General features: G+C 43.6%; 1 protein-coding gene across 39 annotated transcripts in view; it reads left to right on the top strand.

Moving 5' to 3' along the window:
- ST18 (ST18 C2H2C-type zinc finger transcription factor) overlaps positions 1–27,491 on the top strand; it is a 300,959-nt gene that overhangs the window by 205,982 nt on the left and 67,486 nt on the right. For all 39 annotated transcript variants that reach the window (XR_014843833.1, XR_014843834.1, XM_085022391.1 and 36 more), the window contains 2 exons: positions 2,058–2,088; positions 25,008–25,207. Coding sequence is in view for 37 of the 39 variants with exons in the window: in XM_085022391.1 (XP_084878517.1) it covers positions 2,058–2,088; positions 25,008–25,207 (231 nt within the window). In the remaining 2 variants the exon portion in view is untranslated. The remainder of the gene's footprint in view (positions 1–2,057; positions 2,089–25,007; positions 25,208–27,491) is intronic.

The following is a 27,491-nucleotide window of genomic DNA, read 5'->3' on the forward strand; positions in this document are numbered from 1 at the left end:
AACAGGCCCTTGATGATCTCAACATCTGGAAAACAGGATTGACTGGCAATAATACCCCTTAAGGAAAATAACTTTTATTATAATTAGCTGTGTTTTTGTGACCCTTCATTCTGAACGCAAGGCGCAGCCTCTGGAAGTGAGCTGAGCTGGGGAGCTGTTCCCACCCACCTGCCTCCTGTGGGCCTGGCTGAGGAAGGGTGGGGCCCAGCAGCATCTATGCAGTCATTAGGAAGCGTTTTGAGATTTGCAGTTCGTGTGTCTAATCCAGTCCAGTGCTTTCGTAAATTGTGTTTGTGTGTGTAGTCAAGGCAAATAATTCCTGTTTCAGTAAACTCCAGAATCCCCAGGTTTTTTAAAAATTCCAGGATGATTTTTTTTTTCCCAGTTAAAATATGACCCTGGTTGGAGCTCCCCAGTGGCTCAGCCAGTTAAGGATCTAGCATTGTCACTGCTGTGGTTTGGCTTTGATCCCTAGCCTGGGAAACGTCTGCATGCCACCAGCAATACATACATAACACACCCATGGTTATTATTAGCCATGATAACTTAAACGCCGAATCTTGATATACCAGGGGTGGGACTTCTCCCTACCCAATCTGAAGCTTTACAGTGTACTGTTTTCTGGGCTTAGTGTAAGTTACTTTAAAAGCAATTACAAAAAAAAAAAAAAGAGAATCTGGAAAAGAATGAATGTGTGTACATGTATAACTGAATCACTGTGCTGTACAGCAGAAATTATCACAACATTGTAAATCAACTCTACTTCAGTAAAACTTTGAAAAATGAAAAAAATACAAGTAATTACATCATATATCCCAACATTTGGAATGCAATATTTATAAATATCAGATTTTTGGGCAGCTGACTTCTTCAAGGAATGTAAGTTTAAAAAAAAACAGATTTATCATTATTTAGGATAAGCTCACATCTGCCATAAATATCAGCATTCTACCAACTGAATTTGGATTATTCAAATCTCTCGTTCTGACTTCTGAGAGCACACAATTCTATCACACTTTTAAAGTGTGAGTATTCGAGTTTGCCATTCTTTTTGGACTTTGAATCCTTGTGGCACATATGTGTACACCCCTGAATCGAGCCAAAATGTTCTTTGAGAAGTGTAGCAGCAGTTTCTCGAGCAGCATGAGTCACCTCCACAACCACCTGTTGCCTCTCTCAATATGCTGCTTCTCCTCTGCAGGCAGGTGTTTGTAAACACGAACTTCGTTTGTGCTCATCATGTCAGAAAAATCAAGCCCTTTTGCTCCTACAAATCTCTTATTTTTAAAAGGATCTTGGAGTTTCCATTGTGGCGCAGTGGAAACAAATCTGACTAGGAACCATGAGGTTGAGGGTTCCTTCCCTGGTTTTGCTCAGTGGGTTAAGGATCCGGCGTTGCCGTGAGCTGTGGTATAGGTCGCAGACGTGGCTTGTATCTGGCGTTGCTGTGGCTCTGGTGTAGGCTGGCAGCTATAGCTCTGATTCAACCCCTAGCCTGGGAATCTCTACATGCCACAAGTGCGGCCCTAAAAAGACCAAAAAAAAAAGTATCTTGAGATTAACAAGGCAGAAGCAGATCCTTCTCTTCCTACAGGAATGAAATTTATGGAACAACTTCTTAGGACTTTTTTTGTTTTTTTTTAGGACATATTTAGTAATAAAATTTTGCCAGTTTTATTTAAATACTTGTTTAATATCAATAAAAAATGTAAATAGGATTCTTTTGAAGATTTCCCCAGAAATAAGAAAATTTGATTTAAAAGACATTTCAGGTAGTTTTCAATGACTCTCTAAAGATGGGTATTTGGAAGTCCAATCCATGACTGGAAGGTCCCAGGGTCACCCAAGGTGCTAACCCAGAGCCATCTGTTCTGGGTCACCTGCTCTCTTGTCTTCAAAGAGCCAGAACCAGAAAAGATGAGTCGGTCCAGACGGCAAGCCAGTGGGGTCTGCAACCACCTGTCAGGTCACTGTGGCTCAGATCCATGTGGGTGAAAGGTTTCTGTCACAGCTTTCAACATCATAAACTGATTTTTCTTCTTTCTTTTTGTCAATAGTGACAATGGATTGTCTCGTCCAGGAGCTCAGGTAAGGTTTGGCCTACACTACTTTTTGTAAGATGGATTGGCTTTAATTATTAGAATATTCTGTACCTTTCAAACGTCAGAATCTTCATTTTACTGTGAGAATAGCCAGTGGTTCTATTTCATATAGCCTCTGTCTCTACGCCAAAGAGAAAGTACTGATTGTTGATCTAAAACAATTCAAGCTATTATTTTGTTGCCTCAACAACAACATTTCCCTGCAATGTGAGCAGCTCACCACTTTCTGTCGGAGGGTGTGCCGCCTCTGTGTACACAGCCCAGATGTGGTTTGTTGTTGTGTTGCCGGAGGTCAGTACCTGAGCGACATCCTTGAACCTGATGAAGGAATAACTGAGTCCTAAATTCTCTGAGTGCCTTTTTAATGAGCAGATAATTCTATCAGATAATCATGGGAATTTCTGAATGTAGAAATTTGACGGGATTTGGGGTGGGTCCCAGCGTTTTCACTTTAGATCCTGTGCTCTGAGCTCCAGGAAATGCGCTGGAAATTCCACTTCACTGGGTTTTGCAGAATAAACTCCAAGTGGGTTTCTTTTCACTAAGTCTTTGCAAAGTATAGTTTTTTGTTTTTTTTTTTTAAAGTGAATATTTAAAAAGAAGTGCGTGCTGCCAGTATATTTTCTGTCCTGGTGCTTTTTTTTTTTTTTTTGGTGAACGTTGTCAGCAAGATGTGCCCCTTGTGTCCTCTCTAGTCCCACAGTCTCGGTCTGCTCCACCTCTCTGAAAACAGCCATGGTCTCTGTGTGTTCCTCAGGGAGAGGTGTGAAAACGAGAGCATGTGTGAGTGTCTGGGTGTGGAACAGTGGCTGGCTCACAATGTGTGCACTTAGGATTTACAGAGTGGTTTTTCCAGGCAACTGTGCTCCTGATTTCCTACAGGAGCGCTATCTTAGCACCTCCAGCCTGCAAGTCTTGGTTCCTGGATGTAGTGGCAAATGGATCCATCAGAATGGGGTACCAGCTTTCATGCAGGTTCTTTTCTCTGTGGAAATGCGTTTGTAGGAAACCCATGGCCTTGGTTTTGTCATGGAGAATTTTACCTTTCAAATAACTTTTATGAGAGAACAGAGAATACATACGCACACCCACACACACACACATCAGGACAGGATTAGACAGCCGCAGTGTCTGGCCTCTCAGATTCTTGCTTCTTAAACCTCCTCTTGGTAACAGCTCCTATTTGGGGGGCCTGGGTGCTCCTTCAGAGAGATAGAGAGAAGGTGAAAATGACCAAGGCCAGGATCTGCACGTCTGCCCTCTGGGGTCAGTCCTCCAGCGGCCCAGCTGAAGGCTTGACTGTGTTTTCGGTTGGAGTCTTTTTAGAGAATCGGGCTCTTCCTGGAGAGGGGGGAGGGTTTTTCAGGGATGTGTCTTGAAGAATAACTTGAAAAACAAGAGAGAATTTTCAAAGAATGAATAACTTGGGTGTTTTGGCCTAAGGAGAAACAGAATTCCCAGAGTAAAAAGGAAGGCATTGGCAGAGAGAAGCAACCGTGAGGAGAAAATATTTAATGTGACCTTTCTGGAGAAATAGAAATTATCCTGTAAGTGGTTTATTGGCATCAATAATGACAGTGAGACGACTGTTTATTAAGAGCCAGACACTCCTGGGCGTTCTGGAGCATTCCGTCCCATCACTCCTACCAAGGACCTTACAAGGTAGAAACTATGGATTTTCAGATGAAGACAGTGTAAACAAAGAGTTGATGGAAATAGCCCAAGATTACACAACTAGTAAGGAATCTAGACTCCTGACTCAGGCCAGCTTCGTACCACCAGGGCTGGGCTTTCTCTGATACTCAGTTAATACTAATTATCTAAAATAGAAATCAAAAAGAAATAGTCTGTTTTTGATGTCCTTAGCAACTGGATTTTTTAAATTCTATAGTTTCACTGTTATGGTCTATTTTTCAAAGCCTAGTTTTCTGAAATTACAAAAAAAAATTTTTTTTTTAAAATAACATTTTCTGGAGAGTTCCCTGGTGGCTCAGCAGGTTAGGGATACGGTATTGTCACTGCTGGGGCAAGGATTCAGTCCCTGGCCTGAGAACTTTTACATGCCGTGGATGTGGTCAAAATTTTTTTTGATGTTTAAAAATAAGATACATAAAATCACATTTCCTATCCTCCTGATTCTCTAGCAATTACGTTTTGTCTGATACTCAGTTTTACCTAGTTTGTCATGAGATCAACTGAGAAAGTGGTGATAATTGCTGCGGAAATTCATAACCAAAATTAACTCACCTATTTTTCTTTACTAAGAACAAGTTTATAAAACTTATTGATTATTGTTCATTTATGATCACACTTAGGTTACATAGGTCTCAAGTGGTGTCTTGGGTGGTTTAAGTTGATCAGATATGGACCCTGTCATCCCGTCTCAATCTTGGAAAAGAGCTCTGATTCATATGGAAGGATATATTTTTAGCATTTTTTAAAAATTTTCTTCTGATCCAGAATCCAGCATTTGTTGTGCTCTTGAATTCTGAATTAACTCAGGAAATGTGGCCTGTTTTCCCCAAGGTAAAAGTTCTGGCTCTTTTGTGGAGAACACTGGCAACTGTATTTAGTTCTTCTTTGTAAAATGCATTGGATGTTTCTGCTTCTATAGCTACTACTTATAAAAATACTGATACAAATGAAGCTAATCTAAATATACTGCATATTGTTTCTGACACTAATAAAAATGGATACTGACATTCTCATCTTCTTCATATACTCTATGTCAGCTGCTAACACCACCATTAAAAAAGCAATTTATAACCCCAGACCCACCTCTAATCATATGCCTTATTAGCATTTCCAGCCTTTGCGCCAACACAATTCAGGTTACAGGTGGTGCTGAGAAGGCTCTCATGCATCCATCTAAATCATGACCATTGTATTTTCTCTGCTCCTTTCTTTTGTTACTAGTATCCTTGGTCTGATCCTCCAGCAACTGATCTGCTAATATTGGTAATTGTCTCCTGCATTGGCAAAGTGCTTTACACCAGCCCAACCCCTTTTCTCTAATTAGGAAAATATATTCTAGCCTCTGAGATGGCTTTCCTATGTGACTGCACAGAGGCGCCGTGAATTCAAGGCTCTTAATTACATTAGAGTCGAAGCCCACTGTCCTTTGATGGTCTTATTGGTCCACCAGTTGGCTTCGGTTTTGTAATAAAATTGTAATTTAGTTGTTTCTTTGCATTTTAGTTTACATCATTTGCTCCTCCATCCAAAACCTTATCATGTGGTGTCTTCTTATAAGTTTTAAAATGTTACCTATTTTATGAGTTCTATAATCAATAAGCTATAGATTTAATAACATGTAATCGACATATGAAAAAAATCTGCACCTTATTTAGATAGCTCTTTTTTTCTTCTACTCATTTCATGCACTGCAGTCTTTATATCAGTTAAATACTTAATATTTAGTAGTTTTCTTTCCAGGTTGTTTTTTTTTTTTCTTGAAACTAAAGTTTCCTTTAGTGGTCATGATTTTTGGGGGAACTGCTCATTGCACAGAGATTTCTGGCGAGGACAACTAAAGGAAATGAAAGGGGCCAAAACTGATTTCTGAAATGAAGTGTTGATAAATCTTTCACCCGGGTTAAAGGGAATAAGTTGTTTTCATCACAAGGTTGGAGAAAAGAAGGAAGAAACCCCTTTCTTTTTCTTTATTGCTGTGATCTCCAAATCCAGGGCTCAGTGCCAATTTGGGACATGTAGTAACATATCTGCCATATTCACCATGGCAGTGTCTTTCCAAATGTAGCCAAACCTATAAATCAGAAGCCAAGGAACTGACACCTTAAAGGAAACCTCTTTTCCTAAAGCCACTTTGAGGGGACACGAACCGATAACCAAAAGAAGTGATAAGGATTTAACCTAGAAGGGAAGACTCAGTGAGTCTCAGTGAGGAGGGGGTGCTGAGGTGCCACTCTCGTCCCCTCCCCCATCCTCAACTGCCTTCAGGTACAGGGTTCGGGGGCTGCTATGGACCCTGTGACTCTGGGTCATGAATCATCCTTCCTGGGGGTTAGTTTATTAACCTGTACTTAGCGGAGTAAGAACGTCTCTTAAAATACCTTAGGGAGGCTTTTTCAACAAGAATAAAAATGTAAGGAGAGTTCTTTGTCTCCCAAGAACACCCCACTACCTGGGTTCCATCAGTATTGACGTACCTGCGGTCAGCGCTGAGCTGGCCAGTGCGCAAGCCATCCATAGGTGCCTATTGAGGGACATGTGGAAATTGTGCCTGGGGTCCAGCTGGATCCCTACAGCCAGCCCAGCCAGGAGTCAGGACAAGGGACACTGTCCACATTCAACTCACCAGCCGGGTTCAGGGAAGTGATGTCTTTGATGAGTAAGGGACTGGACCAAAGAGCTTGAGCCTCTTTGTGGTCCAGGGCACACCCCACACCTCCCTGGACCCCCCTGTATTGTCCTCTGTTACTGCAGGCCCTGGCATCCATTTTTTTTTTTCCCCAATAGACTACTTTTTTAGAGCAGTTTTAGGCTCACAGCAGACCTGAAGTTCTGAAGGTACAGAACTTCCCAGAGACCCCAGCCTCCCCCGCCATCGACATCCCCGCCAGATGGTACTTTGTTACAATTGATGAACCTGCTCTGACACCATCCCATCTTATCATCTGCATTTCGTGGGGGGGGGGGGTAATATTTACTTAAACTTAAACTTTATCAATAAACTGATGAGTTAAGGTGGGATACATCAGACCTACAAACAGACCCCAGAACACTTACTTGATTCACTGCACTGCTGATGATAAAGATGCCTTTCCTCCTGAATTTTTTATTCTGTGAATCAAACGTGTGATTTTAAGTCTATGTTAAAGTACCTGGAGTTAGTACAAATATCTGCCCATCCTGGTTGTTTTTCTTTTCAAAACGCTACCTCCCAAGTGATGGGGTATCCTGGGCTTGTCCTTCAGAGATGCATTTTACAGAGAGTGAGCTGGTGTCATTTTTGGCGTCCACCCAAGGCCAAGGGCAGGCATTTAGAACTGGGCCAACAACAGGCCCCCAGCCCTTCATAGTGCAGTGAGCTTAGAGACTGGATCACTGGGTGTTTTCCAGGTTGCAGGTATAAAATGATGGCTCTGTAGCCTAATTGTACATGTTCTCTTTTACATTGTAATGCCTGCATTTTGGAAAAACACTATGGGGTTGTAAGTAAATATTCAGATGAATTTTCCCTCCTCCCAAAAAAGGAAGAAAATGTGCTTTATTTTCTTTACCTTTTCTTTCCATGTTCCAATGTTATCACAAGGGTATCGGTGGCTGGTGTCAGCCAGCGGTTCTCGGAAGCTAAGGCATGGGACATCTCTAGAAGTCAGACCTTTTCCAAACCTGTGACAAATGTCACCCCTGGGGCCGCACGGAAGATTTACTTCACTGCGGCTTTCCGATTTCCAGAGCTCACCCACAGAGATAATTTTTTCATCCACTGAGCTCTGCTCTTCGTGTGACACAAATCTTTCTACACAGCAGGACGTGCCTCTCCTGGTTGAGGACAGAGTATCTCCTTTGACTTCCATTCATCCAGCACTGCTTCTGCACCTGTGTGGCCCCAGTTATTGCGGTGGGGACAAAACTAGCACATGGATATAATAAACCAAGGAATTATGTGGTAACGTCACTGCCCCAGCACAGTGCCCCAGGCCTGCAGAGGGGGAGCCCCCTCCCCCTCGGGAAGCACAGGTAACCCAGAGCCTGGCTGCTGGGAGCCCTCCCCCTGGGTGCTCATTAGAAATGCAGACTCCCAGGCCCACCTTCTAAAGCCATTCCTGAGCTGTTACCATGCATATGAAGGTTTGAGAGGCTCCCACAGCATAAGCTCTACGCTCCATTGTTCATTTTCGTGGTGAGGGTTGGCAGATAAGCCAGGTATCTGGGTGTCTTTGGCATTTTCTTGGTCTATGGATTCTTGGGTAGATGTTAATGATGGTTTGCGTTTCTGTTTGATGAAGAGGAGCAGATGCTGAAGAAACAACTTTGATAGTCATGTGGCACGAGGCATAAGCCTCTGTCTTCTGTGAGTCTTTGCTTTCACCACTTGGAAGTGTTCGAAACCAACCAAGTCTTCCTCAAATATTTTTTAGATTATTAGAAAGAATTTGTGTAAGGATGCCTCTACAGTCATCTGTTCTCATCGTATTTCACGATTATGTCACAAGCAAAATCCAGAGCCTCTGTCGGCTTCCATACATCCCGTGGCTGCCTTGTCACCTTGATGCATTGCTAACCAACATGCTGCTTCCGTGCCACCTGCCCAGCTGTGACAGCTGATTTGTTCCTGGTGGACTCCATCTTCTAGCCCTAATGTGCCTGGAGGCATTTCTAAGGCAGCACAAAAGTATTTAACTCTGTCTCTTGCTTCTCAACCCTCCGGGAAGGAAGGAACGATTAACTTGAATTGCCAGGCAGAGCTCTTCGCCACTGCTCTTCTCTTCTAAGTAAGCTGGACCCACTTGAAGTCCCGTTTTTATGACTGGGTATGTTTGCAAACATACTATTTCTGACATCTTGGAGCAGTTTTTCCTGCTTCAAGTGTGAATTGGAAGAAATGTGTCCCACAGTGTTGACAGCTAGAGCGTGGTGTGCTCAGCTTTGCGGGTCCCCTCTCCACAGGGGACTTCTCATGCGTCTCCCGCCAGCTTAGACTTGGGTGCCTGTGGTAGAGGGAACATGGGTTCAAAGCAGCCCGGGGTCCTGGGGGTCCCGTCAGACCAGCTGTGGGACCCCAGAGACGCTTTCAGGTGTCAGGTCTTGCTGCCTTCTTGACTAAGGAAACTCTGCCATGTGGCACTTTCAGCCTTGGCCCCTGGAGTTGCCTAACCGTTGCCTCCACCTCGAAGCAGAGCTTCATGTGCCGCTCGCTTAGTCCTATTTTCTGATTCTCTTGGAAGCTCTCTTTTGCTACCTTTTCACTTGTGTTTCCTGCTGTGATCTTTCTCCTTGTTTATTTTATTCTCCTTGAAGGAGAACGTGCTTCTGCCAACTCATTCCACCTCCAAATGTTGTTCTTCCAGTCTCAGTACAAGACTGTTTTTTGTAGTAAATTGAAACTAGTTCTTATATTATTTTATTTTGTTATCTTATAAAACAGTCTTTCCATCCCAGCTCTGTTACTGCCTATTCCCGACAAAACACTCTCCTTCATCTTTTCCCTCCTAGGATCTGAACTCATTCTTTAAGGCCAATGACTAATGTCATTTCTCCATGAGTTGTCCCCTGACCTCCTGGGCTGGCTACTATTTTTTTCCATTGTGTTCCCAAAGCACTTCTTTTCTTGTCTGTTTTAAAGTACTTATTACTTTGAATTATAGCTATTTTATTATTCATTCACCCATCTGTCCACCCATTCGAAAGATAGCAGAGCTTCTGGCTTCAAGTTCAGTGTTTGGTTGAGGAGACATCAAAAAAAAAAAAAAAAAGAACAAAAAACGTTCATTCATCACATGGAATTATTTTTGATACACTGTACACTTTTGAGGAACAAAGACCTCTATCTTATTTAGGGCTGTATCTCTAGTACATGGTGTTACTCCAGAAATCTTCTCTTTTACACTGTCTACCAATGTTGGTTTTCAGAATGAATGATGTAGTTAGTAACTCCTTGCGAAGGAATTTCTATTCAATATGATAATTTTCTTTATCTTTATAGCGTGCCTGTCACTTCTTTCCTGGCAAATTCTTAGATTCTTTCCCTACTTCTGTTCTTTAAACTCAAGACTGTTTACTCAGCAGAGGGGCCACCAGCCCTTCGACTACCAGCCAGGCTTCTCTCACCATAAAAATCATCTCTAATTTATTGCTCGACTGTCAACTCCTGTCTTCCTCTACAAATATATCTCATTAAACATGAAAACGAGGTGCTCTTAACTCGGTTACCATCTCCCTTAATGGCCTCTGGTCATTTGCAGTCAGGAAAGCATCACAGCTGGGCCGGAAGTGCCTGATGCCCGTTTCTGAGTGGCTGGTAGAAGGGATCCACCAGGGAGTCGGGGGGCGGGAGACCCGAGGCCTCGAGTCAGAAGGGAAAGCCACTGCTGCTGGACACAAGGACAGGAAGCGAGGGTTGGAGCATCCGATCCTTAAAGACCCCACGGTGTAGGCTCACCTCCCAGGGGCCCAGTGAGAACTTCGGGAGTTCAGACCCCGTCAACCCGTGATGGGTCCGTGGAAATGGCTCCAGAGCCCCCAGGGCCCCAGGTCCTGTTGGTGGAGGCCACACCTGCCTGACCTCCCCCTGCCTCCCTGACCGTGTCTCAGTTCCCTCAGCATCCCAGCATCTAAGGACGTCGAGTGCATCCCTGGTCCCCTCTGGGCCATCTTCTCTGGGCCTTCAGTCCACACGCATGTCAGGACATCCACACTTCCCAGAAGCTCCATCTTACATCTGTGACTGTGGGTCTGCGTCCCCAACCAGATCCCGTGTGTGGGTGGCGCAGACCCCGCACGTGCAGAACTGAGGCCACAAGCTGCTCTAACCAGACTGGGCCGCCCAGGGCAGGAGGAGCCCCACCCTCTGCTCAGCTGGCGAATCTTAAGGACACCTCCAGGTCCCACCACCCCTCACCACCTCGCTGCTCTCAGCCGGCTCCCGCCTGGTGTGGCAGCCACCTCCTCCCTGCCGGCCTCTGTCCTCTCTCCCCTGTCACTCCACAGAGCAGCCGGAACCATCAGACCACGTTACCTCTCTTCTCAAACCTTCCCTTGGGGTCCCTTTTCTCAAAGGGGTGACTGCTGAGATGTGCAGCCTTTAAAAGCAAGTTATTTCTGATTCAGTAGGAAACTTGGCTGCCAAACGTTCCACAGATTTGTGTGTGTGGATGTAAGTACTTACACATACGCACAGAGATTACACATACATTTATATACATGCCACTTCAACAGCATCTCAGAGAAGGCGATTCCTACTAATTCGGTGCTCACTTGACTATTTTAACATTTGATCCTCCTTTTAAATGTTAATCCACCTCGGCAGCCAGTTGTGTGAAATGATTCCTCCTATGTTCCAGTGGAGTTGAGGGGGATGAATGGAAGCTTTCCAAAGACCAGACATTCTTTTCATACCAGAGACCTTGTGTATCTCCGTAGGTTTCAGTTTTTCAGTTCAGGGAACTAAGGAGCTAGATTTATGGACCAAATATCTGCATTCAGGTAAATGTCAAGACATAAAATTGACACTTACAATAGAGGTCATAAAACAGCCACATGCTTTTCTTTTTTTCTTTTTTTTTTTTTTTGGTAGGGTGCTTTGTGTTTTGTTCTTTGGGTTGCTTTTTTGTTGTTTTTTTTTTTTTTGTACAGTTTTTTGTTCTTTGGGTTTTGTTTGGTTTGTTGTTGTTGTTTGTTTTTTGAGGTTTTTTTTGTCTGTGCACATGGCATGTGGAAATTCCTAGACCAGGAATCAAACCCACACAACAGCAGTAACCAGAGCCACAGCAATGACAATGCCGAGTCCTTACCTGGCTGTACCACTGTTCAAACAGCTACATGCTCTGAAAGAGTTTTTCATCACTTTCAAAGCCAAAGAAATGCCATATTACTTGATGGGGTTATGTCTCTATGTTTGCATGGGTCCTGGTATGTGTTGTTCTCACTCCCTGGGTGAGCCTGTGTCTCCTGGTCTTTCCTTCTTCATGTTATTCTCTGTGTCTGTTTCTGCTGGTCTTTGTGTGCCCAGCACATGTGTGCATGCACACACACACACACACATACACACACACACACAGGTGCACAGGCACTCCCAGTTTGCTGCCCTCCTCCTGCCTCCCTGCCCCCTTGGGGTCTCCATCTCACACTCTCTCCCCTGCCCTCTCACCTTTCCTTCCTCTCACATCACCTGTCCTTCTGCAAACTTCTACTCTAAGTGATCCTACTAGACCCACCTACTAGAAACTGAGAAATCCTTTCTTTTGAACATTGGGAACTACCTCTAGTAGCAACCACGGTTGGAATGGGCAGAAAAAGAGGTCAGTGAAGAATGAAAAAGTCAACATAGATAACCTCTGTTCTAGATGACAAAAAATAACGTGAATGTCTTTCTTCCCGAAAGATAATCACATATAAAGAATATCATACACAAATTTCATCTAAGTAAGTGAATTATACTTTTGAAGAGAAAGAAGCCATGAAGTTCCCTGTTGGCGCAGTGGGTTAAGGATCTGGCGTTGTCACTGCTATGGCACGGGTTTGATCTCTGGCCTAGGAATTTCAGCATGCCATAGACATGGCCAAAAAAGAGAGAGAGAGAGAGAGAGAGAAGCAACTATGTTAGTTTCTGATTATAATTATCTATGTAAAAACATTTCCTCCTTACATCAAATTTTTGAACATATAAGGCTTCACTCTGTCATTCTCAATAAGCATTCAGAGCCTGCTCCTTATAAGGAGTTCATGTCTGCATCTTGGGAAAAAGGAAAATAAATATTCATACTGGAAACCAGAACACCCGTGCTTATTCATTATGGTCCTAAATAGGTGGCACTTTATGCTTCCTGATCTTCGTTTAAAGTCCTACCCAATGTACTTGGTCCTACCAGTGTGATGTTTCTAGGGGTGACGGACCCACTGTAACAGAGAAGCTGCAAAATCCATCCCATCGCATCAGGATTTTTACTTTGCAAATAAGTGAGATCACCTTCATTTACTACGGATGTGTCTGTGCCACCAACATAAATAGGAACTTAGTGTTTGATAGATTGGACCTGGCGCAGAGTAGAGATAGTTTCTTTTACAAGTTTCCCACATATGCTTTTTTCCCCTGAGTTGTCTGGCTAATTCACATGATCTCAAGTGTATTTGTGTGATTGTACATTAAATATTAATTACTTTGTTTTTTTTTTTTTTGACTTTTTGTCCTTTTTAGGGCTGTACCCGTGGCATATGGAGGTTCCCAGGCTAGGGGTTGAATCGGAGCTGTAGCCGCCGGCTTATGCCAGAGCCACAGCAATGCAGGACCCGAGCCACGTCTGCGACCTACACCACAGCTCATGGCAACGCCAGATCCTTAACCCACTGAGCAAGGGCAGGGATAGAATCCCCAACCTCATGTTTCCTAGTCGGATTTGTTAACCACTGAGCCATGATGGGAACTCCTACCTTGGTTATTTTTGATCAAGAGTAATTTTAGGGAAGACTTTTTCTGTTGGACTTTCACAGATACACACTTACCCTGCCTGATGTTGCCAATCAGAGATGAGGGTTGAAATGGACTTTTTGAAAAGAAATTTTGGCCACGCTGGGTCCTGGTCCAGTGTGACAGTGAATAACCTCTATGAAAACATAATGTTCTTATTCTGGTTATTAGATAGCCAGATCGTTCAAATTCACTTTGAATTCCAATTCCTGGGACAAAGTTAACTGTGTCTTCTTTCCTTGAAAGTGCACATAGAAGGCTCCGTTCCACCTCCAGCTGTGGAGACGGTGCCCACATGATCCTAACAAACACCCCATGACCTCTAGGAAGGCCCGGGCCCTGCTCTGCACACATGTGTGCAGTATAAATCCATGTGAACAAGGTAGAAAGTCAGGGAGGGGGACATGCAGGATGTCAGCATCCAGTGTGTCTCCAAACAAAATAAAATAGGATGTCAATTAAATGGCAGGTTGACTAAAGCATCTCATTCATGGGAGTGACTTGAAAATAATATAATGATACTGGCATTTAAGTTTCTCTTTCTTTCAAGTTGGAGGTTTGGCACTTCGAACACTTTCCCCCAGTGACAAGCTGAGCAGCAGGCTGGTTCCTCCTCAGAAAGGGGGACCCTGCAGTCTGTGGACCCAGCCTGGGGAACAGGGCACCTCCAACCCCTGCTGACACAGCACCAAGCCTCTCGCTTATTTTAATCTTAACCATTTTTGCAAGTATATTCTGCTGACAAAATTTCTGCTGGTAGCTCAGCTGCTCAATAAAATTATGTGGAATATTGTGCTAGGGAAATTGGAGGTGGTTTGCTTTAATTTATTCTAAAACTATTTGTTAGGAGTTCCTGTTGTGACTCAGCAGGTTAGAACCTGACTAGTATCCATAAGGATGGAGGTTCAATCCCTGGTCTCACTCAGTGGGTTAAGGATCCCGTGTTGCTGTGGCTGCAGCGTAGGCAGGCAGCTGCAGCACCGATGGGACCTCTAGCCTGGAAACTTCCATATGCCACAGGTGTGGCCCTAAAAAGACAAAAAAATAAAAAATAACATGAAACTAGGTATTTGTGAAGACTCACAAAAAAATTAATGTGTATGGTCTTACCATATACTAACATACAAAGATAAAGCACAGGATTTTTATCCTCATCATCATGAAATTTCACCACCCTAATTATTTTATCATTTTTTTTGGTTAGGAATACAAATTTCAATTTAAAAAACTCAGATTTTTGCCTAATTAGTTGGGTGAAAAGAATAACTTTGAACTCAACTCTACAAATGCATTTAACTTAAGTTCTTAAAGCTATTCTTATACAACCACTATTAATATTTTTAGGAAACACAATCTATAGTAAAATACTTATGGAGAAACTAAGATGATGCAATCATCTTTAAAAATTTTTTAAGTGAGGCAATTTTAAGTATTGGCTCCTCAAATGTAATCACCATTTTGGTAAGGTGGACCTTCATGAATTATGTGAATTTCATTTTTATATTTATTCATGATCAAAATTATTTGTTTAATTTTTCTTAGTACTTTTAGTTTCATACAGCTGTTTGACAAAATTAATATAAAACCACATAAATCTTAATTTTTTATATGCTATAGAGCAAGTATCTTGAAGTATTACTCAATAAATTAAAAAACAAACAAACTGTGGCTTTAATAAAGCCAAATTTATCAGTAAACAACAACAAATCTCCCTTTATATTTAAATTCTTTGTGAATTCTTTTGATATCCTGATTCTGAAATCCACATAATAACCACCTCTTGCTGTCTCTAATTTCCTAATTTTATCTTAATATACTGAGCTTCTCTTCTTTTGGGGAAACCCCTATGACACATCATGTTATGTTTCTGAAGAGGTCAATGAGCTATTTACATATTTCATGGCGAAGCTGGGCTGTACATCAACTGCATGGATCAGTCAAACCACAGGCAATTAAAAGGAGTTTGGCTGCAACACATGATTTCATTGAGATACATTGCTTTTCTTTGGGCATAAACTGGAGAACAAGTTTTTTAAATTTTACTGGAGTATAGTTGATTTAGAGGACATTTATATTTTCTATTAGACCGTTTTCCAAATTTTGGTGCATTAGTGTGTGTTCTAATGGATGGTTAAATATTGTTTCTTTTAAAAATTTGGCTCGTGAGGACTGAACTCTTTAAAACTGACTGATCTGCCATCGTAAGACAGCACTTTGGGAGTGACCAGTTGTCAGTCCTCTTGTGGACCAGTTAGGATTTCCTGACTCACCCACTCATTACCCTGCCCCCAGCCCCTGTCACCTGCCTCCCAAAGCACACCCTCCGGGCTGAGGCGACTAGATCAGTCACTAGATCAATGGGGGGTGGGCGGTGCTTCCATGTGGATGGAGTTCAACTTCAGGGAACATGTGCCATGCAGGACACGGGACCCCGGCCTCATAGATGCACAGGAGACCAAAGTGAACAAGAAACAGTCTCTGTGCCCTCGTACATGTTTCCAGGTTCCTGGGAGAGAGAATGACAATTCAGAGGGTTAAGATTTTTGTGTGTGGGTCCTTTTTTTTTTTTTTTTTTTTTTTTTTTTTTGTCTTTTTGCCTTTTCTAGGGCTGCTCCTGCGGCATATGGAGGTTCCCAGGCTAGGGGTCTAATCGGAGCTGTAGCTGACGGCCTACATCACAGCCACAGCAACAAGGGATCCTAGCCGAGTCTGTGGCCTCCACCACAGCTCACGGCAATGCCGGATCCTTAACCCACTGAGTGAGGCCAGGGTTCGAACCGAGTCCTCATGGAGGCTGGTTGGGTTCGCTAACTGCTGAGCCACAACAGGAACTCCCAAGATTTTTGGTTTTTCAGTTTGTTTGCTGGCCATGCCTGTGGCATACAGAAGTTCTCGGGTCAGGATTCAAACCCATGTCACAGCAGTAACCAGAGCCACAGCAGTAACAATGCCTGATTCTTAACCCTGAGCCACTTGGGAGCTATGAGTGTTAAGTTTAGAATCATGGTAAGTGCAAACCCCATGGTGGCAAAGAATTGATGTATTCTGACACTGTTGCCAGAGTGACATCCTAGAGGAGGGTGTCCAGCCAGCACAGGGGCAGCAGCGAGTTTGAGGGGGTCTTCTTAGCTCCTCACACTGTTATGATCAGAGCAGGTTTTTATCATTGTTGTTGGTGGTGGTAATATTATTATTATTATTATTATTGCAGGGTGGCTCTTAACAGCTTGACTATGAAAAATCTGTTGTGGGTGTTATGCAATTAATTTCTCATTCACAAAACTTAATCCCAATTAGAGGAAGAAAAAGCCTCTATTAGTTCTGGCCTTTTGGGGAAAAAAAATTCTCCCCTCTTATAAACCTGATATTATCAAACAACCTTGCCAATGGAATCAGTGTTGCATGACAGCAAACCAACCATCAATAACTAGCAACAACTTTGACGCTGGATTGATGACACGAGTAATAATAGGAGAAGCTACAATCACAGGCTCGCCACAGGGCACGCTGTAGCCTGACAGCTCTGAAAACATGAGCACGGACACAAGTTCCCCCCGCACAGCTGGGAGAGCTGGGCCTGGGTTCAGGGGCTGTCCTCCCAGAAGGATCAGCATCTCCTGGTCTGGTCCAGGGAAAAGGGAATTTGTCATCACAGTGGCCTGCGACTCTCTCCACATCAGGAGGCCTTTTTGAATGACTTGTCTCCTGATTCCCTAGGAGCTGGTCCAGGGGCCGGGAGAGGGCTGGGCAGAGCAGGAGGCAGATAGTGATGCGGTTGCTATGGAAGCCTCGGCTGCTTCCCCCGGGGGCTCTGATGTTGAGGCTGCTCTTCAGCAGCATTCGCCCTGCTCCTCATCTACTTCCTCTTCACCCCATGCCCTTCCTCCTTGGCATGCTCCTCTGCTCAGCTACGGCGCTTACCTGGTGGCGGGAGTCAGACTTGGTCCCTAGGGAATCCAAGCCCTAGTCAGCACGACCTGCACATCCTCTGGCTGCTGCTCAGGAGTCACTGTCATGTCTGGGCCAGAAGAAACCAGGAGGCACCTCAGTGGGTCGCTTAGCCACGTGTGTTCTTCTTGGTCCCCAAATGTAATCGCAGCCTGGCTACTCCCAGCGATCAGGGTCAGTTACCCTCGCCAGGGCTGTGATTCTGTCCCTGGACTGCTGGTCTCCCAGCCCAAGAAGCCCAGGTGACCGCAAGGCAGTCAGAGCTGACCGCTTGTTAGGACTCTTGCGTGTCCCCTGGTGGAAGCCCTCCCTGAGTGGACTGGGATCTCAGATGCACACAGCCTAGCTTTGAGGTGAGGTATGTACAGATCCTTCAAGCTGGTTTCCGGGAGTTGTGGTAAACCGAGCTGTTCCCAATTACACCTGTTAGTTCTTGGACAGTGGAGGGCTGCGCATTATGTAATGATCGTTGAGACTGTATCTTGCCCCCAGGAAGGTCTGCCCTCTCAGCAGAGTGTCACTTGCAAGCCAGCATCTCAGCTTTGCCTTCCAGGGGTTAGCCTGTCCCTCCAGTAGGCCCGAGCTTCCAGGATGTGTGGTCGGTGATACTAACGGTGTAGCCAGTTTTCTTACTGTGGTCATCTGCCTAACATGGTGTCTTGGTCCATGAGCTGTATGGGAACTCTTGTTGGTAGAACATTTGATAACAGTACCACCCAAGGGTCTGAAGATGGGTCAGGCAAATGGACCCAGAGTATGTGTTAATTCCCGTCAGCACTGAGATGCTGCCCCCTCCAGAGGGAAAAGTCCAGTGGCTGGTTGGCTTTCTCAAGGGGTGGTGTCCTGCTGGGGACCTAGCCTTGACCTCTTCTCCTGGCAGACTGGACACTGGGCTTTGAGGGTAGCCGACTCAGTCTTAGTGGGGGCCCCTGTTTCGTGGGGGCTCCGTGGTCCAAGGCCTTGATGATGTTTTGCCAAAACTTCTGAAACCCTTGCCACCTCTTGCTTTTCTGTTGTCATCAACGCTGTCTAGATAAGTGGTGTTTTGTAGGATGCCCAGATCCTCCCAGTCCCTTCATGCTGTGTCATGGCCGAGGCAGCAGGATTTGCACAGGCCCCAGTGGGCTGTGGATCTACACTCTTTTTCTTATTACTGCAATGCTAACTGCTCCTGGTTCTGCCCTCTGAGATAGGAGAGAATCTATTTGCCATGTCAGTAACTGCAAAGCACAGAGTTGAGTCTATGTTAGTCTGCTAAAGCAAAGATCCCATATTTTGGTCTAGCAGCTGCAGGTAGAAGTAGTATTTGTTTGAGCTTGTGGCAGCCTGCTGTCAACCAGCAGGACCAGTCTTGTTAGAGCCTCTTACTGGTGAATTTAATGAAGAAGTTCTAGGGACCACCTGCCATGCATCCTTTAGGTTTTAAGGGTGGCCCTAGTCATTGTCATTTCTTCTAGAATATAGTGTCTGGGAATCACTATCTTGATGATAGAAAGGAAGAGTTTTAGAGAGGCCATTTCTAATTCCCACTTTTTTTGCCAAGAAGCCAATGATGTTTTTGTGTTTACCTGGAGACAAAAGACCCTGAGCACCCGCCTCATCTTTTGTGCATTAGTTCTTTTGTGATGTGTCCTTGCCCACTTTTCAAATCGATTGTCATTCTTATTTCTTTGGAGGAATTCGTTCTCTTTTTTGGCTATTTATTTATTTATTTATGTCTTTTTAGGGCCGCACCCACGGCATGTGGAGGTTCCCCGGCTAGGGGTCGAATTGGAGCTGCAGCCACTGGCCTACACCACAGCCACAGCAACACAGGATCCAAGCCATGTCTGCGACCTACGCCACAGCTCACGGCAACACCGGACCCTTAACCCACTGAGTGAGGCCAGGGATCGAACCTGCAAACTCATGGTTCCTAGTTGGATTCGTTTTCTGCTGTGCCGCGACGGGAAGGCCTCTTTTTGGCCTTTTAAAAATTGTTTAAAGGGTATAAATATACATATAGAAGCACATACCTATCTCAGTGAATCAAACATGCTTATAGAAACAGATCAAGAAACACAATATTGATAGGATTATACAATAAATATGGGGTGGGGGGACTGGTATCTTCTGATGAACAAATGTTTTTAGGTTTAAGATGTTCTAAGAAATCTTTGGAGTTCCCGTCATGGCTCAGCGGAAACAAATCTGACTAGTATCCGTGAGGATGCGGGTTTGATCCCTGGCTTTGCTCAGTGGGTTAAGGATCCGGTGTTGCCGTGAGCTATGGCATAGTTTGCAAACACTGCTTGGATCCGGCGTTGCTGTGGCTGTGGTGTAGGCTGGCATCTGCAGCTCCAATTGGACCCCTAGCCTGGGAACTTCTGTATGCTGTGGATATGGCCCTAAAGAGACCCCCCCCAAAAAAAAAGAATAAAAAAGAAATTGCTTTTTTCTTTTTTAGATATGCATAGATCTGCCTCCCTGTTAAATCTCATCTAACTGTTTATCATTGTATAAGTAGGCTCTTCCCCTCATCAAAAATAAAAAAAAGAAATCTTTGCCAAATCACAAAGATATTCTCACATTTTTTCCTAGAAGCTTTATTGTTTTATAGTGCATGGTTGAAATCTATAATCATTCAGGAATTGTTTGTTGTATATTCCACAGGGAGGAATCAAGACTTTTTTTTCAGATGAATATCCAGTTGACCCAATTATAGTTACTGAAGAAACAGCCCTTTTCCCAAAGACACTTTTGTCATAAATTGACCATGTGTGTGTGTCTATTTCTGGACCCAATTTCTGTTCCATTTATCTACTTATTCATATTTGCTCCCATAACACCCTATCCTAAGTACCGCAGGCTTATGATAAACTTTGACATCCAAAACTATAAGTCTTTCAACTTCCTTGTTCTTCCTCATGACTTTTTTTTTTTTTTTGGCTGTTGTTGGTTATTTTTACATCCATACAATTTTTAGAGTTAACTTGTTAATTGCTGAAAAAACAAATTCTTCGTGGTGTTTTGTTTGGGGTTGCATATCTAGTAGATGCATTTGTGGAGAATTGAAATTGCACAGCTCTGAGTCTTTTATTCCATGAACATTTTATATTCCTCCATGTATAAGATCTTTAATTTTCTCAAAATGTTATTTGTTTTGTATAAATTTTGCACAACTTTTGGTAGATTTCTTCCTCAGTACTGCATGTTTCAGTGCATCATAAACAGTTTTATCTTAAAGTTTTTCTAGTTTTGTTTTTGTTTTGTTTTTTTTGCTGGTTCATAGAAGTTCAAAGCATTTTTAACAGTGACCTCACTAAATTGACTTCCTTATCTGAATATTTCATCTATAGATTTTTTTGGGTTTTCCTCCAACACAATCATGTCTCTGAAAATAGTAGTATAATTTTGTTTTCCTCTTTCAATCATCATACCTTTGTTTTTTTCCCAGTCTTAATTCAAATTCATCCATCTTGAGCCATTTCCATGAGTCTGTGGTATTCTGCTTCATTCAAAGAAATCAGTAGGAATATCCACTATGAATTTTCCATGGACATGTTGGAGCATGTAAATAGTTTCCTTGGACCCAGAGAGTCATAACTTCCATTTGTTTTTCTGTTTATTCCTTGGGGGGGGAACATACTCCAAATATATCTACTGCCGACCCTACATTTTAAAATGTGTGGCAGAGATCATCTGGTAACTTGCTCTGAGGGTTTATTACTGTGGAATGTAAGCTGGAAAATTGTGCTGGAGCCCATTGCTCATCATACACTTTGGGGGATCCACAGATCCTTCCTCTACTGTGCTCCCTCCTGAAACCTGCAAGGCCAGTGAAATTGACTTCTCTATGTACCTCCAGCAACATGCCTGTCCTTAATGTTATCTAATTGTTGTCTTCCTTAGTCAGTTTTTGAATAAAATTTCAGCCATATGTTGTCATCAAAGGGAGTACTGTTTCCACTTAGAATTTGAGTTTCTAAATGCAAGCATCTTTCAAATATGTCCCCCAAAATTACAAGTAAAAATACAAATCTTTTAAAGATATTTTAATAAAATCAAAACCACAGATGTGAAATACGGCATTGAAAGGTATTTGGGGCATTGATAAAGTTCCCTGAGGGACTCGGCATGTTTAAAGCAACAGTTTGATTGAATAGAACAATAAATGCAGGGCTGAGTGTATTTTTTCTCTTTCTTTCTCATCTACTAGAAAAATATAGATAATAGAGCTCATTTATTTCCTTAACATTTCCGAGCTCCGCAGATGGGAAAACACAACCCAGTGGAAATTATTTCTGGCAACCTTGAGAAGATATGTTAGCATTTTGTGGCATTTCTTTCAGTGACATGTAAAGCCTGGCTTTCCCTCATTGCAGTGTCACAGTGAAGTGTCACAATAAAGCCAAAATAGTGTGCCCTCAGGGAAAACGAGGGAAAGGGACCATTTTCCATGCACACACAAAGGGTAATATTTATTATAAAGCCTTTCATTTTCGCTCCAAATGCTGCCTGGGCCATGGCTCCTTTGCAGTGGAGAAATGCACAGAATGTGAGATTTAAAGCAAATGTTAGGTATAAATCTAATGTAATTTATGTAAACACAAATACTGTGTAAAGAAGTAGGATGCAGTTTTGGACACACAAGCTCACCTCCATCCTCGCAGGCTGCGGGGAGAGTTTGTGGGGTTGCTTGGTACCAGTATCAGCCTGATGGTGGTGGAGCACAAGGAGCACAGTCAGAACGGGGCGTCAGCACAGCCCTGTTGTGACCGATTTTTGTCACTAACAGCACAGGTGTCACCTTCTTTACTCACAACATGTCATGTGGATATGATCATCCCCCTGCGTTGGACAAGGAATTTAGTGTTTCCGAAGATTCAACTATTTGTTGCTGATGACACAGCTACTATTATTTAAGGAGTTTCATACACAGTATCAATATACAGTAATTTATCTCGAGCTACATTTGTACTTTCGATAAAAGCTTCCATATCCTTTTCATCCTTCCCTAAGCTATTATGTGAACTCAAATATTGAATGTGATTTTTATTATCATTCAGTGTCTTCTCACTGACTATGTTGGGGTGTGTGTGTGTGTGTGTGTGTGTGTGTGTGTGTGTGTGTGTGTCTTAACCACGTCTTGCAGCATTTTTTCTTGCCATGACTCATTATCATCTTCTGATCTAGGGAGTGTCCTGAATTGCTGGGAAAAGCCCAGGGATGGGCAGCTTCCTCCCACTCAAGCGGCGGCTGGTTTATTCGGGTCCTAATGCACCCAGCTGTCAAAGGTGGAGGGAATTACCCCATTTCCTTGTTCTGATCTGGCAACACATAGGAGAGACCATGGGCTTTGGGGACCGGCAGGTCAGATTCCAATATGAGCCCCACCAACTACGGGTCGCATGATTTGGGAAATGGAATGTTCCTTTCCTTATAAGTAAATTTGGATGATAATATTAATGACACCATCTGTAAAGATCTCACCGGTGGTGAATGTTCAGCATCATTCATCACCCCAACCATCAGAGGAAGAAACGGCACTCGTGTGACTGGCATTTCTGTGTGAACCGCCCACCACCCGGATCTCTTCCGTCAGTGCTCCCTGGCTCTGACAAAACTTGGGTTAACAAGCCTTCTCAGCCCCTTTCCCAGAATCAATGCCATGCTTAAATTGGTTTTTAGAATCCACTTTTTCTCCTTCCTTTAGCATCTGAATGTCATTTGCCAGGAGCCTTTTCTCATTTTCTAGAAATCGTCTTGCTTTGAGATCATGAGTAAGTGGTTTTGTTTTTATGTTTTATTTTATTTTATTTTATTTTAGTATAGTTGATTTACAATGTTGTGCCAATTTCTGCGGAACAGCGAAGTGACCCAGTCATATATTCTCTTATATATTCTCCCATCAGCTTCCATCCCAAGAGATTGGACATAGTTCCCAGTGCTGTCAGCAGGACCTTGCTGCTTATCCTTGCTTGTGTATTCTCTGAGCATCCTTGATGGAAATTCACTTGACTTAGGAGACTTTGCTGTAGGGACCTTCCTGAATCGCTTCACCTTCCTAGGAACTTTGTCTGCCCTGCCCCTCCCCCTTCAGAGGTCACGCTCCTAGACAGTGGACAGTTCTCCTTGACAGACTGGGCTCCAGCGCCTTGGTCTTTACTTGTCTTTACTGGTCCAGGAGACTGGAGCCAAGTGTTTGCTCTCTGGTCACCTGCTTAGGTTCCACCATCTGTTCATGGTAACTTTAAATTTGGGCTCATCAGAGCAATTGTGCAAAAAAAGCACATTAATTTGTTTACAAAACTCACATTTCTCTTTCTCATCAGGATAATTTTCAGTCCTCAATTTTTAATCTTTTGTGAGAGATTTCTCACCCTCTTGAATTATCTCTCCTTCCAGAATCTCTTTGTTCCCCAGAAGGAATAGCACTTTTTTTTTTCTTCTGAAGCTTTCAAATCCACTAAATTCAGGAATTTAAAATCAAATGATTTTCGGAGTTCCCGTCGTGGCTAAGTGGTTAACGAATCCAACTAGGAACCATGAGATTGCGGGTTCGACCCCTGGCCTTGCTCAGTGGGTTGGGGATCCGGCATTGCTGTGAGCTGTGGTGTAGGTTGCAGACGCGGCTCGGATCCTGTGGTGCTGTGGCTCTGGTGTAGGGTGGTGGCTACAGCTCTGATTAAACCCCTAGCCTGGGAACCTCCATATGCCGCGAGAATGGCCCTAGAAAAGGCAAATAAATAAATAAATAAATAAAACAAAATGGTTTTCATAAATAAGCCCACCATTGGTGTGTTTTTTTTGAATGAGTGTTTCTAAGAAAACAATTTAAGGCTTTGTCTCCATAATGTTACTGAATGTCCAAACATCTTTTAGAGATGGAGTAAATATATCTTGTTCCTCTGATCCAGGCTTCTCTTCTCTGGATCTTTTTATCTAAAGCCCTTGCTTTTTTCTTCAAAGAGCATTTAATAAATATATGCCATAGCCTCACTGGTGGCTAAACCCTCTGGTCTTGCTGGATCTTGCCAAGAGAATGTTTGTCTTAACTTCAGCACCTAGAGTGAGCTGCATGAATTCCAAGTGAGCTGCATGTAGGCAACCTGCTTTGAAAGGGCCACCCTCAGGAACACTTCCAAATGAAACTGTGCGAGAGCAGAAGGAAGGATAAACTGTTGTCCATTTTTGTGAAATCCAATCTTAGTTCTCCTCCTTTTATCGGTTTGTTCTGGGTGCCAAATGGGTGAGAATCAAATGGCAGAGAGCTCTGAGCATCTTCTCACTTTTTTCTCCGACTGGAGATGAGCTGATCAAATGTTCACAGCTTGCCCCCCACACACTCCCGTCTTTCAAGTCAAAGCCCAGGATACGTCATCTCACATTTGATGTGCAACTGTGGCCGAGATAAGCAGTTTCAGCCCAAACAACTATCTGAAAAACCTTGTGACTGATCCATACTGGACACATTTCTTGTATCTGGTGGTATATTTTTCACATTAGCTCTTTCTTAGGATTAGCAAACCAGTACAAATCTTGTTTCTTCCCTCCCTGGGTATTCAGTGTAGCGCCAAGCAAAGCACAGATTAACATATGCTTACTCGGGATTAAGGATGCTTTTTTTTTTTTTTTTTTTTTTTAACTCTTCTGATAGGCAGTAAAATAGAATCTACACAGTTCAATGGATTCCATGGATGGGCTGTTTTTGTTAGTGCTCAGGACTGACCCTAGACCTTGGGTCCCAAGGGTGTCCCGGCCCATCAAGGGCGGCCGGCAGGGAACTGTTTCACCACGTTCTTCATTCGTCTTCTTTACTGCAGTGCTGCCTACGATTGCGCCCCAGCCAAGAAGAGGAGAGCCGGGGAGCAGGCTCTGGGGGTCCCGATCAACAAGAGGAAGTCCCTGCTCATGAAGCCGCGGCACTACAGCCCCCGCGTGGACCGTGAGGAGGGCCGCGCGCACCGCACGGAGGCAGAGGGGCAGGACGGCCCCCTGGAGACGGACCACCACCCCAGCGCAGGTACCGAGGAGGCGTGGCCCCACCTTACCTCATCCCTGGCCCACAGACTCGGTCTTACCTTACCGTACACGTGGTTTGTGTGGCTGGAAAAGGCATTCCAATAGGGGAGCCGCACTGGCCCCTGATTCCCCCCTCCCCCACGTGAGGGCCGGTTTTTCTTCCCTGATGGTGCAGAGGGTAAACATGAGCCACAGAGCATCCTCGTCCCCAGGCCATTGTCAAAGAGCGTGGCTTTGAACTATGCCTCCCGTTGAAGAAAAGGTCCTAAGCCTTACAGTACAAGAGGGTCTTGACTTCCTAACGGGGTGGATGTCTGATTCCTGAAAAGAAACCTGCAAAATAAGCTTTAAGACCCTTATGATATGAGATGCTGTCTCTATTTCAAATTTTTATTTTTTATTGAAGTAGATTTGCAACGTTATATTCGTTTCAGATGTGCAGCAAAGTGATTTAGTATTTTTACAGATTCTACTCCACTGAAAGTTGTCACAAGGTGATGATTATAACTCCCTGTGCTGTATGATATATCCTTGTTGCTTATGTATTTTCTACTTAATAGCGTCTCTGAATCCCCTTGCCCTGATTTTATTTTGAAATTTTAGCATGTGCTTCTCCCCAGTTTACAGTCACCCCCACTGGCCCTGGCGGTCATGGGGCCTGCAGGATCAGTGACCACTTTGTGGGTGACACTGAAACTGAAGGACATGCAAAAAAATCTGGAAGTTTATTTTAAAAATACATGGAAATCTAAAACTTGACTTATTATAAAATGAAATTAGACATATGTATGTTCTTTTACATATATGTATTTTTTCTGAATGTGAATTTTTAAGGAAACAAAGCATACAAATATGTTTTCATTTGAAAAGAAGTAAACATTGTACAAACCAAAGGCAAGAGATTCTTAAATCTAATTGTCCACTGCATATAGAATGGTTGTAACAGCCGCAGGTGTTACTAGAAAAGACACAGCAGCCCGTTCACCGAGGACACAAATATTGGATCAAAATCACCGGGTTTCCAGTGCTCTCGGCTCAAAAGCGGTTTGAGATTCTGGAATTAGAAGAGTTGTGTCCTCACCTGCTAGTGTTTGAGTCAATATTCTGGCTTCTCTGTATCTCACACACAGCTTTAAGCCTCATGGCTCATCTGTAAGTTGTCCTCATCCTTGACTTTCTCATTTTCCTGAGCAGGTCAGTTTCTTGTTGCTATTGTGGTTGACTTGGGAACACTGCAGGTTGAATGGAGTACTTAGGAAAAATCCTTGAATCTGTGTGGTTAGACTCAAGGTATAGTTCATCTCGCTGACATTAACTCACCAAGGATTTACCAAAATGGGTCTCCTTTACCACAATCCAGTTTGCAGGTGCCTGGAGGACCAGGGCCCTATCTGCTCACTGGCTTCCCACCTTCTGTTGTAGTCACATGATTGTTGCGGATGCTCAGTATCGACTGTCAAGGTTCTCAGTTAATGTTCACCTATGAGCACAGATGGGCAGCCACCTGCAGCTTCAAAGATGTTAACTCTTCTTACATTTAGTAATAGAAGTGCTCATACTAATAATGAATGTGCTAAAATTACAACCGCAGTGGCCATTATTTTTTAATTCTTTTTTTTTCTGTCTTTTTGCCATTTCTTGGGCTGCTCCCGAGGCATATGGAGGTTCCCAGGCTAGGGGTCTAGTCAGAGCTATAGCCGCCAGCCACAGCCATAGCCACAGCAACTCAGGATCCAAGCCATGTCTGCCACCTACACCACAGCTCTCGGCAACGCCAGATCTTCAACCCACTGAGCAAGGCCAGGGATCGAACCCACAACCTCGTGGTTCCTAGTCGGATCTGTTAACCACTGAGCCACGACAGGAACTCCTATTTTTGAATTCTTAATATATTCAAAACACATAAATCCTATCACCTAACTCACCCAACAGTGACATGAGATGTGTATAATTATGGCCACAGTTTTACAGCTGAGACCACTGGGAACAAAGGGATTTAATGCTGAAGGAAATGGAGCTGTGAGGTGTGGAAAGGAGAGAATTAAGAAACAATTGAAGGAGGAGTTCCCACCAGGGCTCAGTGGGAATGAATCTGACTAGCATCCATGAGGACTTGGGTTCGATCCCTGGACTCGCTCAGTGGGTTAAGGATTCGGCATTGCCATGAGCTGTGGTGTAGGTCCAGACATGGCTCAGATCTGCTCTTGCTCTGGCTGTGGAGTGGGCCAGCGGCTACAGCTTTAATTCGACCCCTATCCTGGGAACTTCCATATGCTACACATGAG

The sequence above is a fragment of the Sus scrofa genome, chromosome 4 (genome assembly GCF_054392235.1).
Source record: "Sus scrofa isolate SSC_HxYL_T2T_F1_AM1 chromosome 4, Sscrofa_HxYL_maternal_Yorkshire_Landrace_v2.0, whole genome shotgun sequence".
Lineage (NCBI taxonomy): Eukaryota > Metazoa > Chordata > Mammalia > Artiodactyla > Suidae > Sus > Sus scrofa.